Here is a 14,342-nt window from a genome sequence, read left to right as displayed (position 1 = left end):
CTTCCTTGTTTTTTGACCCATTGAACTGTCTTGTACTGAAACAGATAGGTTAAGATTTTTTATTATTAAGGCTTAATTGTCTTCATCCTTGTATCTTCTGTACATTGTGCTTTAGGAAGATGCTCTGTAACATTTCGTACATTCAGTACTTGTGATATATTCATTGTTAGTTGCAGCCTTTTTCATTATAAAGTGTCCTTCTGTTGTTGTCTCAGGTAATGTTTTTGAACCCGAATTTTGCCTGGTAACAAAATCACATCCTCTATTTTCTTATTTGTATTTGTTTCATATATCTTTGTCCATCTCCTTATTTTTAGCCTTTCTGACTCAGCTTTGAAGACTTGTTTCTTGTATTCATTCTAGAGTTGCGTTTTATATTATGAGCCAATCTGGAAATCCTTTTAATGGGAAAATTAAGACATTTTATATTTACTGATATAACTGATATATCTGGTTTCAGCCACTGTAATATTCTTTTATATTATGTTAACTGTGTGTATTATAATTATAGTCTTTTACTATGTGGTCTGTTTTCTTAAATTTTGGAAGCATTTTATAAGTCCTAGTAGTTACTATAATTTTATATAAACTTTATATACTGATAACTATATAATGCCCTTAGTTCTTATAAGTTTTTTTTATGTATTGCCCTTAGTTCCATGAGCCAATTAAACCTCTTCTTAAGTTACCCAGCCTTAGGTATTCCTTTATAGCAATGCAAGAATGGCCTAACTCAGGCTTCTGCTATTTTGATTTTTTCCAGCTACTATCTATGTCAAGATCAATGAGCTTGTTGTATTTCCCCTACTCCTCTTTTTTTTTCAAGTTGTGTTATTTCTACTTTGGTGGAATGGATAATATTTACATAATAATCTTATAGTCATATCTTCACCTTTGTTTTAGTCTTTGATATGCAATTAAATAGGTGTAATTTTCACTTCTTGTTCTTCCGTTGTACTTTCCAAAATCATCTCTTTTGGAAGAAGTTCATCAGCTGGAAGATTCTTCACATGAGTACAGTTTTCTTCACTTTCCTGCATGTTTAAAGTGTTTTTCTTTAGTGTTTCTACTTTTAGGGTGACTTTGCTAGTTATAAATTCCTTAGCCAACACATTCTTTCCTTGAGTTTTGTGAAGACTTTGCTCCATTGTCGTATTGTTATTGAGAAATCTAATCTTTCATTTTCTTTCCTTTGTAAATGAGTTAGACTTTTTGCCTGGAGACTGCAAGTACTTTTCTTTATCTTAAAGTCTGATTATTTTACTGGAATGTGTGTAAGGCTGACCATTTGGCACATTTTGGGGCTTTTTTGATAAGTAGATTGTTCTTTTTTATTTTCAGAACATCTGAATTATACAAAAATATTATTTCTATCTCATTATTTTGGTTTTCCTGTTTAAGAATTCTGATTACATATATGTTGGATCTTCCTTGCCTGTCCTCTATGTCTATCACTTTCTGATCTTTTTTAATACCTTATTTCATTTTTGTTCTTTTGATTCTTTTCATTCCCATTTACTATGTCCCTTTGTGTACTTTTGCTTCTATATATTTATCATTGGACACCTTATATTTTCATGTTCATTTCAGAAATGATTTTATTTTTCCAGTTTCTCTCCTTGTTCTTTCCTCTCATTCTCTCCTCTCTTTGCGTATCTGCCTATTGTTTATTCTTTACTAGTCTCAAATTTTGGATTTTAGATTCCTGGTTTCTTTCATATTTGCAATAATTTGTATAAATGCACTTAATTCATTTTGGAGTATTGTATTATGGTTTCTGTTACTTTTTATTTTTTGGAGGTGGAGTTGGTAGAGGATTTTAATCAAATGAAGAGTTTTGATTATCTACTTTTATTTATAGTCGTTTTCTGTGGGTAATTAGAGTCCATTTTTGTCCCTAATGAAATATGTAGGATTTTTCTGAGCCAAGTGATTAGGAGTCAGTTGGGAGGTTACTAGAAGGGATCACAGGATCCCTTATCCTTGAGGGGGTATGTTCCATCATCCTTCCTGGATTCCTGAAACCACAGATAATACTAAGTCCTATGTACACTATATTTTTTCCTATACATACACCCCTATGATAAAGTTTAATTTGTAAATTAGGCACAGTAAGAGATAAACAACAATAATTAATAATAAAATAGAACAATTATAACAATATAGTGTAATAAAAGCTATGCAAATATGTTCTCTCTTTCAAAATATTTACCCTTTTTGTGATGATGTGAGATGATAAATTGCTTTTGTGATGAGTTTAAATGAGATGAATGTCATAGGCATTGTGGTATAGCATTAGGCTACTATGGACTTTGAGCACAAGCACTGTGATACCTTGAGAGTCTGATAATCTAGATGGCAGCTAAGTGACTAATGAGCAGGTGATGTATACAGCATGGATACACTGGACAAAGGGATGATTCACATCCCATAGGGCAGTGTGAGGTTTCATTACACTACTCAGAATGGTGTGCAGTTTAAAACTTATGAATTGTTAGGCCAGGCACAGTGGCTCATGACTATAATCCCAGCCCTTTGGGAGGCCGAGGTGGGTGGATCACTTGAGCCCAGGAGTTCGAGACCAGCTTGGGCAACATCGTAAAACACTGTCTCTACCAAATAACATAAACATTAGCTGGGTGTGGTGGCGTGTGCCTGTAGTCCCAGCTACTCAGGAAGCTGAGGTGGCAGGATTGCTCTAACCCGGGAGGCGGAGGTTGCAGTGAGCCGAGATCATGCCACTGCACTTCAGCCTGGGCAACAGAGTGAGACCCTTCCTCAAAAATAAATACAAATAATAAAACTTATGAATTATTTATTTCTGGAATTTTTCATTTAATATTTTCAGACTGCAGTTTACTCTGGATAACTGAAACCATGGAAAGCAAAACCATGGCTAAGAGGAGAATACTGTATTTGGTTTCTTAGTTCAAGAATGTTTTTATTATTGGAACTGTGAAGAGTAGTTTCCTTAATAAATGATGTCTTTTGGGATGCTGGTTGTTTAATTTTCTGTTCTTTGATACTAATGTTTGAAACTAGCGTTTCTTGGGAAATTAAAGTTCATCTACTTTCTTCCTTCTTTTTCTTTGTAGCCAAGGCTCCAAAGGACACCTCACTCATTGTGTTTCTCACAGGACTTAACTTTTGCATCAAAGTACTTTTGGAGCCCTTTCTTTTACCTCTCCTGGAACCAGTGCTGTGGTATCCACTAGGTCTTAGACCCATTCACACTTCTTCTAGGGGAAACCCCAAGTTGATATTGCTTGTGTTTTGCAATGCCCACCTCACTCTTATATGCAAGGCTTCTACAAGCTGGTTTTGACAGTTTCAGATGTTAGTTTCCCCATTTACTGTAAATTAAAACTTGTAGAAATCTCTGTTTTCTAGTTATGCTGTTGGTGTGGACTATAGGTCATTTTATTTGCTTTCCTTGTTGATCTGAAGGCTTTTGTAGAATGTGTGAAAACAACCTGATTTAGATGGCTACCACTGTTTTACAGGAACTGGTAAGTCATTCTCTGATCACTTTAACAAATGGTTTAGTGTCTCTTCTATGTGAGCCCCAACCTAAATACTGAGGCCAAAAATATAAATACTCAGAAAGTAATCCTTGTATTTGTGTAACATTTTGAAGAATGACATAGGATACATTTAAAATATTAATTCATTTAGTAGCTCTGTGAGATAGTGAATCTTTTCCCCATTTTACAGATAAAGATGCTGAGGTTAAAAGATTAATAGCAACCCACTTATATAATTAGTTAATAATGAGTAAAATCCAATTCTGAGACATTAGAATCCCTATCTACTGCCTGCTCCATCAAAATGACCATATCCTTATTTCATTTCATTTAACAGTCCCTAAACATTCATTGAGTTCTTTAGAATGTACTGAGCTGAATACCAGGCACTGGTGATAGAGCACTGAACAAAGTAGACGCCCCACCCCCACCCCCACGCACAAAAAAAGTACACACGGAGCTTATATTTCAGCAATATCCTCCATCTGTGCCCTTCCCACTGCCCCCACCGCCCTCCCACCCCGCAACCCCTGCTCAACCCAGTTCATTCTTCTTGACTTACTTCTGAAATGCTTTATTTGGCTTTGTAAAAACAATACTAATCAGTGTCATTTATAGCATTGAATTATGTGTGTCATTCAACATAATTGTGATTTTTAATATTGCCAAAACAATTTTGTGAGTTTTGTATGATTATTATCCTACTCTCTCATCCTCCAGTTTTTTTGTTCATTGCTCAGGTACTATATCTCAAAAAAGAAAAAGTATAGGTTGGAAGTGAAAATTGTGTACTCTTAGTTCTATAATAAAACTTGTATTTAAAGACATTACTGATTTTATTTTTAAGATATTTATGAAGCTATAAATTTTATACCATAGTTTTAGGATGGATTAAAATTTCATGCTAAATGTTTCTGAGTGTTTTAATTTTTACTTATTTGTATCAGAGGTAAAGGATTTTATAACCTGCTTTCAAATAATAGACTCCCATTTAGAATTATTTTAGTACTTCGTTAAGAAAATGTAAAATGCTTTCATCTTTGGGCTATTTCTCATTATAACTTGTTAATTTTGGCAAAGAAATGCTGTTTTAAATTCCCACTTGGAGTAATATAAGGAAGGATAATCTGTATTTACTCAGTCAATTTTAATATAAATTTTTGAGCAACAGTGTGGCAGATTGGCACCCTCTTTTGGTCATTTTATTTACCTACAGGCAGAAATATAAGTAATAAAAATTAAGTTTGTCTTTTATATGTTTATCGCTATCTTTTAAATTAGCATTTACAAATCTCAGCCAAAATAATGCTCTAGGCTGTGTTCATATGGATAAGGTACACTATTACCTAGCTGTGCTTTGTTTTGGTAATTTTGTGGTTATTTGCTATTTCCTCAGACTGGCTCTCTAATTCTAGCATTCAGAATTAGAATTAATATTGCAGATTTTTGAACAAGTATTTATATTAAGCAAACTATTAGCTACAGTAGCACATTATTAGACAGATAGTGTTTAACAATTACATTGTCAATTTGGATTAATTAGAAAAACATCACATTTTAGTACCCTAAATAGCAGTTTTGTTATTTGAATCGAAAGTAATTCAAGCTTCAGAAAATTGAGGCTGAATTACGTCAGTTTTTCTCCTCTCATTTTTTAAAAGACAGACTTAATTCTCTAAGATTATATGGTTAATTGAATTTATATCATAGTTTGACAATATTTGTGTATAATAAGTTTGCTCACCAATCCTGGAAATGCCTATGCAAATAATTTATAATTGCAGGGGAGAAAGCTATACTCTGCCAGGTAGTTGAATAGTTTGGAAGGGGAAAATTTTTCTTGGTAAATATTCAGCAAGTTTGCTTTTGGTAGTTCTAGTATTTCAGAATTTCATTTGCCTGCCAAAGCCTCAAATTTAATCCAATTTAATAATACCTAATGGATCTCAACTTTAGCATAATCTATGACCTATTCCATAATACTTAAGTTACTCACTATATTTGAGCTTCCTTGTACTTTTTCACTGAAATAAGTATTTTAAGAATTTATATTATGCATTGCTCATATAGGTATTTTTAGAAATACTACTTTCAAATGCCAACCAATTATGTTTGTATTGTATTTCTTGTACAAATTTGAAGAAATTGAGATTTGTGTTTGATTTCTAGTGGGCCTTTCAGTGTATTATTTCACTAAAATAGATAATAAACTGTTCAGTTGAACTGTTGAACTTTTTACTCTGTGAGGAAGTAATAAGCAAGATAATCTTCTCTGACATTACAAACTAATATAAAATGTTGAACTTCGCTCTTTTTAAAATTTATGATTCAATGAAACTTTATTTTGAAATAAACAATGAGTATTTGTATGTTTCACTGAGTGAATTCCCTAGTTTTAATACCAGATATGGCCATAAAGTAATTAGGTAGAATTCCGAGAATATATGGCTTTAAATATACTGCATTATTTTAGTCATATCTAATGTATAATTCTATAAATACTATGTAAATATCTCATATAAACTTACGAACTTTACATCAGTAAATTATTTTAGCTCATTTGAAATATATGTCACCTATGTATTTATGAGTTTAATCCAGTAAAGGGGCAAAAAAGTTGGATGATATATTTATTTTCAAATTTGGATGCATTATAATGAATATATTGGCAGTCTTTTTAACAGACCTACTGAGAGCAGTGTGTTGCTGTCATCCTCTTCTGAAAATTACTTAGATAACGTCCCATTTCAAACTCCCATCCAGTCTTTTTCCAGAAGCCTTCTTAGAATCAAACAATATCCAAATGGAAAATTTCCATCTTATCACTTATTTGAAGTAACAAATTAAATTAGCTGGTAGTTAATGAGCTGACCAAATTAAATAGGAATGAAAAATACAAAGAATACTCTTAGAAATATTGCCCTGTAAATGGAATGCTAATCTCTAAATGCAGTTTATTAGGAAAATAGGATATTAGGGAAATAGTCAAAGATTGGATTGTTTCTATTTTTAAAGTTTTCATGGTAATAAAATATTCTAACTTCAGATTTGGAAGTGTCTTATATCCCCAGAATTTCCTTTGAATCATAATATTTTTCTCTCTAAATTTTATTCTGTCTACAGAGCTACTCTGTTTCTCATCTTAGTTTGTTAATTTATTGTTTTAACATATGCTTAGTTCTTTGGAATCTTGGGGAAATTAAATATGATATTAAATATGATTATACAGCAGAGGGTACTTTTTTGGATATTTATCAGGTTCTATAAGGATAAGATACTCCTGGACAGCAAATTGCATGATTGGGGAGTTCATTAACTTTTTCAGGCCACTGTGTCTGGTAAGTTAGAAATGTAATTTATGAAATTGTGATCTAAGGTATTATACTTCTGGGGACATGGACAAATATTGTACATCTTGTTTACAGATACAAATGATCACAAAAGTCTTTCATTGTAAAGTACCCAGTATACAGTCACCAAGGAATATAAAGTTTATATGAAAAATCAGGGAGTGGCTCCAAATATTTCTTTTAACTTGCTAACTGTTGACTAAACATCTTAAAGTTTGAGTCAAATGGTTTACATTAACTGGAATTCATTATTATTCATGGATATGCGTTTGCTTTTAGTATTTCGACATTTTTGAAACACTGTTAAAACAATTGCTTATTAGAGAAGGTCTTTTTTCCATAAGGTTTTTTGTTTTGACAGTGATGTGAAATTTGAAAGTAAAGAACGAACAGCATGTAAAGGAAAGATTGCCATATCAGGTATGCTATAAATGAATCTTTTATATTGCTGAATAAATTCTGTAACTACATGGTGGATTTTGTTTTATGCCCTGTCTCCATTCTCTTCATTTTGTTTTTCATACCTCTATCAGAATATTTGTTCTAAAACACTGTTTTCAGCATTATGTGCTACATGTATATAGAACTTTAGAGTTTAAGAAAACTGTTTCATACGTTACATATTCTACAGTTTTCTCCCTAGTGCAGCCTTGTAAAATAGGTAGAGTAATTGTTATTTTCTACAGACTCGGAGGCTAAGTGACTGAGCTAGGCCAAACCCAAGTCTTTTGACTCTGTTCCTTTCCTGTTCAGAAGCTGTAATAATGTTTATAATGTTTTGTCTAGGTCAGAAGTTCCGTGAGGTTTTGGTACCATGTTTATTTTGGTCATCACTTTATACCCAGAAGCTAGCATGGTGCTTGGCTCATAGTAATTGCTCAGTGACTCTTGGATGGATGGCTGCTCTTCATTGCCTGTAGTGTAAAGACCAAACATTTTTCTCCAGTCTTCCATTTTGACCCAATTTTTTTTCTAGTCATATCTTCTATTACTCCTAAACATAAGCTGTCTGCTTTAGCAGACATTTCTCTCCTTGTCCTGGCAACATAACCCATGCTTCTGACACCCAATTAGCTTGCGAAATAACTACATTCTCTTAAATATCTGTTTGTTTATCTATATATAATATAATCTCTGTTACCGTTCCAACTAGAAAGGATGTTTCCTTTCTCTGAATTCCTAATGCAGTTAGGAGACCCTTCACCACTAGATGGCACTTATGCTGTGCAGTCTCAGTTTCTCCAAAGTGTTCAGGAAGCTAAAGACAATGGCTTGGAGATGCCACAGATTGAAATGAATACATGGCTGACTTGTGTGTACACTAGTCAGATAATGCACTTTTACAAATATTTTCTCATCAGTACATTTTTGAAACAACAGTATATACCTCCACTGGTCCTTAAGTAATCACTAGGTTACTGGCTAAAAGTCTTGTACTAGAGAGCCTGCTGCTACATTTGAGGCACTGTCACCTAAGGAACTGTTTCTAGTAATATTTTTCTGGATAAACAAAATTATCACACAAGACGGTAGACGTACATTTTACAAAGTACATAAATGGCCAAAATCTGAAGAATTGCATTCAGCTAAGCAAAATATTCTTCAGAAAATAACTGGAATATGTAAAAATTTGTTGCTTGTTTTATAGTTATTTATATTTGTTTTTATCTTTATAATACAAAACAAAACATGTTTTATCCTTGTATCCCTTTGCTATCAAACATGTACTTTTATGTGGTATTGTTCATTATGTGTAGTAAATTTTTTGTGAATAAATTACTATAGATCTTTGAGATTTTATAAAAACTAAACATATCCTTCATTTCTTGCTTCTAATATAGTGCCACTCTGTATATAAATGAGATATGTTAAGTTGCTGTTAAACACTCAAATGCCATGATAGTCAACATCTATCGTCATTTCATAACAGTTTATTGATTGTAGCAATTCATAATATTAGAAATAACTGTACATTTAGAAGGAGGCTCTTAAGTAAAAGTATTTAAAATAAAATAAAAAACTATTTCCTGCCCACAATTACTCAAGTGTAAAGATTGAACTTATTTCTGCATGTGTTTCTTCTTTCCAAAAGATAATTTTAAATTAAGGAACGGAAACTCTGAGAAAATCGGATACTTACGTAATGTCTTTTCATCTTTGCCTAGACTTAATTATATTTTGTATGTGTTTGTAAAAACAAAATAAAAAATGAATTCATCTTTATAAATCCATTTTCTCTTGATATTGGGATGAAAATGTGACCTTCATTTTGGTAAAGATGAATATTTGCAACAAAGTTTCATAATGTTTTGAGATTACATTGATAGCCAGAAAATACCTGGGTTTTCTGTTTCCAGCTACACCACTCCCTGGCCAGGTCTTTATGAAACTAAATCACAAATTTACACTTGTTATTTCTGCTGAACACCAAATATTTACCATATGTAAATGTAGTATTTACCATAATTATATTGTGGTAATTAGCTTCGTCACCGACTACTAATTTAATGAATAAACCAAATCAGTTCACCAAGTACCTTAGTTTTCACTTTTGAAAATGATAGACAGACTTCTGGGACTTGATAGCATCAAGTCAGCTGTCTTATTATGACTCTCCCAGTTTACCATTAAAATGTCAATGAAGACATAAAACAAGACAAAGGTTAGAGTACTGTAAACTGAAACTGAGCCATTTGCAAGAATCTGGAAGGAAGTTCTATCATTGGAAGCTGAATTCAGAAATAGAGTTGATGGGTTACAAATCCATTGCTATCTGAAGAGCACAAGACTAGCTGGAAAATCAGTATCCAACTTCTCTTGTGGAGCTGATATCCACCCTCCTCTCTTAGGCATGGCATAGAAGAAGGCTGGCCCACAGGTTGTGGGTGTACAGCAAAGGAAGTCAGGATCCATGTCCCTCCCATGATAGTGTAAATAGTTAATGCTCTGTTAATCCTAACAGAGCAAAAACAACTGTGAATAAGTACAGTCGTGAAATGAAATGAGTCAGCAGCTGTGGTCAAGCAAGAAGAAGTGGACATTTTGGCAGGATATCAGCCAAGTCATAATTACAAAACAAAGCATTCTCATAAAAATCAAAAACAAAATTATAATGTCTGTTATGCCAATATAATTTAACAATTTTAGAAATTCTAGCTAAAATAACAAGAATAAAAGATGAAACTATTGAAAATAAATAAATTGAATACTGTTTGAAGATAATAGATTGTAGGCCCGGCACGGTTTCTCATGCCTGTAATCCCAGCACTTTGGGAGGCCAAAGCAGGCAGATCACTTGAGGTCAGGAGTTCGAGACCAACCTGGCCTACATGGTGAACCCCTTGTCTCTACTAAAAATCCAAAAATAAGCCGGGTGTGGTGGTGCATGCCTGTAATCCCAGCTACTCCGGAGACTGAGGCAGGAGAATCACTCGAACCCCGGGGGCAGGGGTGGTAGGGGAGGGTGGAGGTTGCAGTGAGTAGAGATTTCACGATTGCACTCCAGCCTGGGTGATAGAGCAAGACTCTGTCTCAAAAAAAAAAAAAGATAATAGATTGTAGACTTACAAAACTTAAGAGAATTCACTGCAACACTATTTGAATGAATAAAGAATTCAGTAAAAGTGACTGGATTCAAGATAAATATACAAAAAGTGGTAGTTTATCTTAAAATCAACAATAACTAATTAGAAAATGTAATAGCGAAAAAGATATCCTTTACAAGAAAACCTCCAAAAAACAAAAATATTAATTATTCAAGAATAACCTTAATAAAAATGTAAAGACAAATTATTATGCTATTGTATATAAAGACAGAATATTATAAAGTTATCAGTTCCCAAATTAATTTGCATAATGGAATACTAATAAAACACTTGGGAAAGGGGGATTTTGACAAAATTTGTTCTAAAATTTATATAAAGAAATTGGCAAGTAAGAGTAAGGTGTTTTCAAAAATGAAATATATCTTACAAATTAGTAAGTATATTATAAAGGTGTAATAGTTACAATAGTATAGTGTTGCCAGGCATGATGGCTCATGCCTGTAATCCCAGCACTTAGGGAGGCCAAGGAGGGCAGATTGCTTGAGCCCAGAAGTTGAAGAACAGCCTGGCAAACATAGTGAACTCTGTCTCTACAAGAAAAAGTATAATAATTAGGCAGCCGGGCACAGTGGCTCACGCCTGTAATCCCAGCACTTTGGGAGGCCTAGGCGGGCAGATCACGAGGTCGGGAGATCAAGACCATCCTGGCTAACACGGTAAAACCCCGTCTCTACTAAAAATAGAAAAAAATTAGCCAGGCGTGGTGGCACATGCCTGTAGTCCCAGCTACTCGGGAGGTTGAGGCTGGAGAATTGCTTGAACCCGGGAGGTGGAGGTTGCAGTGAGCTGAGATCGCACCACTGCACTCCAGCCTGGGCAACAGATGGCGCACACCTGTAGTCTCAGCTACATGGGAGGCTTAGGTGGGAGGTTTGCTTGAGCCCTAGAGTTCAAGGCTGCAGTGAGCCATGATGGCACCACTGCACTCTGGCCTGAGCAACACAGCAAGACCCTGTCAAAAAAAAAAAAAAAAAAAAAGAAAAAATAGTACAGTGTTGGTATTTAGCTAGATAGTAATTAATAAATGATTCAAATTCATAAAAGTATAGCCAAGGAACAGACATTTACTCAGAATGGCATATATGATAAAGATGTCATAATTAATCAGTAAGGAAAAAACAAATTTTATATATGGAGTTAGAACAGTTATTTTTATAAGAAGAATATATTTTTACCTCACAAAAATTTCACAGATAAACTTTTTAAAAGTACAAACTATGAAAAATGTCTAGAAAATGTGCTGTTAAATAATAACACTTTATTTTAGCTTTAGTAGTCAGAATTATTATGGAATGCAGAGGTTCAGGTCACTGTAAAGAATAAAACTTACCAAAATTATTACTTGCCATTTCTTTTTCCCTTCTTTATAGATATTCGAATACCACTAATGTGGAAAGACTCTGATCACTTCAGCAATAAAGAACGTATGTATGATTTTAATTTGTAATTGAAATGTTTTCTTTAGTATGTAGTATATCTGATTATTGAGAAAAAGGACTGCTTCCTTGCTGAAATAAATTGATGTCATTTGAAAGAATAAGCAGCATCTTGAACTGTTTTCTGATTTTTAATATAAATATGTTGCAGTCACTTGATACTAATTAATATAGTGCATATGTAGTGTACTTTTAGTTGTTGACAGGAACCAGTGCAAGGACAGTAAGTACCGGGTTCAGAGTGGGAACGGGGGAAGGGAAATAAGGAACAAAAGAAAATGTTTAGCAAATAACGGTAAAGCCAATATTTCTTGTATTTGACCAGAATCTGGAAGATTTTTCTGCCTTATTTCATTAATTCAGGTTATTTAACAGGATGAAATAAGGAAAGATTTTTAGCTTGATCTGATTTTTTTCCTTCAATATTTTATGGTTTTATATAGTCTTTACAAATCCATGTATTGCTTAGGTCATGGAAATTTAACCTCGAATGATTTCTAGCTGTTAGAGGCAAAGCAGGAAAGATATGATAATACTTTATCTTTCTTGTCTATTGTGATAGCTTTGTTCCTTGTACTTTAAAAACTGAATCATATTAAGCATAATTAGTTTTATATGAAGAATTTAAAATCAGGTTAGTGTTTATTATTCAATTAGGAAATATAATTTACTTTACAAAAGAATACATGTGAGAATTAAGTCAAGCTTTCTGATTACTAAAGAGAGTAAGTTTTTCTGAAGAGCTACATTTTCTCAATAATGAGGATTTAGCCTTTTAATCACCTAATACTTTTTAAAACATCACCAAATTAAAAGGCCCAGCAGCTATGTTTTTTGTGTTCTCATGCCTATTTTATTGTTTTGTTTTGTTTTGTTTTTCTTGTGGTTTCCTCCCTTGCTGTTAGTTTGGTGGAAAATATTTTGCTGTCGTTAATGTGCCTACTCTGAACCTCTTCTAATAAAAAACATATTTTTCTTAAATAGACTTGGAAACCAAAATGACAAAGGTAGTAGTAGTGTGTGTGTGCACGTGTGCACGCCCGTGCATATGTGTATATAAAGTTTACTATTAAAGCTTAAGAAGTTTAATAGGAATAAAATTTATGAGTTTGGTGGTTTCTTTAGGCTGCTGAGAGGCCTGTATATTTAACTTTATTTTTTGCTTTCTTATTTAATTGTTGTGTTCTAGTTGAGTAAGGTATTCCTATATACTGGCAGAACAGTCACTGTAAGACTTAAGGGTTACAGTATACAATGTATGAAAAGAATCTCTTAATAATATTTAAGCTAATATTTTTCATTTTCAAGTAGATTGTAACATAATGATTTATTACATGGATTATTGCTTAATATGTTGTTATTTTTCCTCCAGGATCACAACGCTATGCCATTTTTTGTTTATTCAAAATGGGAGCTAATGTGTTTGATACTGATGTGGTGAATGTGGATAAAACAATCACAGATATATGTTTTGAAAATGTAACCATATTGTAAGTATTTTTTAATCTTCAGAGAATAAAAATAATCTAAAATTCTTTTTTAAAAGGAGGTTCTTATTATTGGTTCTTTGGATTCTTTTTATGTTTAAGTGTTCTTTTTAAATGTTTAAGTGATCTTTAAATGTTTAATATGATTTTAAAAATTACTTTGTTCAGAAGAAGTCCATTTCTCTATCTGCAGTTTTCTGATGTGAAATAAAAATGGAAATCTTGTAATTACTATTAGCAGTAAATATTTGACTTATTAGATATGATCCATTTTTAAATTGTTAATAAATATAGTTGTTATTAACTAAGCTATGCATACAACAGAATATCCTGTAATGTTATTCGATATAGAGAGAATTTAAGCATAAAACAGGATTTTTATCTCATGTAGGATATTTGGTTGCAGAAATACTAAAATAGTATAGCAACTTTATTTACAAGATAGTCCTGAAGTACATGCTATAGGAAGAGCACTTTGAAATTTTGGGGTGTTCTTTTTCTTATGGTGCACTTCTTTCATGTACTTCAAAACAATAAAAAAAAATGGGTGATCCTCAGGGCTGTTTTTATTGTCCCTGCTCTTTTACAGGCTCATTTTATTGTGGTCATAATACAGAACAAGAAAGAACTCCTTGGGTAGCCATTGAAATCATTTTTAACTAACATATTCTTTCCTGCCCTCCTTCAAAGGTTCTATGTGCCTAAATCAGTGTGGGATTTGTATTTTAGACTTTTAAAGACACGATCTTTAGATCTAAATGTTAATAGCTACTATTAATATAAAAATCCATGTGCATGGTTTTTGCCATTTTCAGCTGTGGAGCTAGACAGGTGAGATTTCAGAAGCCTAGTTTTGTCACTCACATAACATTAAAAAAACCTATAGCAAACCGTATTTTGTGGCTTCTGGTCCAGTGTCTCATAGTAATAGTATAGCCTG

General features: G+C 33.0%; 1 protein-coding gene across 1 annotated transcript in view; it reads left to right on the top strand.

The window, feature by feature from the left end:
- Positions 1-14,342, top strand: part of RTKN2 (rhotekin 2) — an 83,767-nt gene that overhangs the window by 21,583 nt on the left and 47,842 nt on the right. Inside the window, exons 3-5 of the mRNA XM_003258230.4 lie at positions 7,236-7,294; positions 11,850-11,903; positions 13,288-13,405. Of these exons, the coding sequence (XP_003258278.2) occupies positions 7,236-7,294; positions 11,850-11,903; positions 13,288-13,405 (231 nt within the window). The remainder of the gene's footprint in view (positions 1-7,235; positions 7,295-11,849; positions 11,904-13,287; positions 13,406-14,342) is intronic.

Source organism: Nomascus leucogenys, chromosome 18 (genome assembly GCF_006542625.1).
Source record: "Nomascus leucogenys isolate Asia chromosome 18, Asia_NLE_v1, whole genome shotgun sequence".
NCBI classification, from domain to species: Eukaryota; Metazoa; Chordata; class Mammalia; order Primates; family Hylobatidae; genus Nomascus; species Nomascus leucogenys.
The sequence above is the reverse complement of the archived record's forward strand: the minus strand, read 5'-3'. Positions and strand labels throughout refer to the sequence as shown.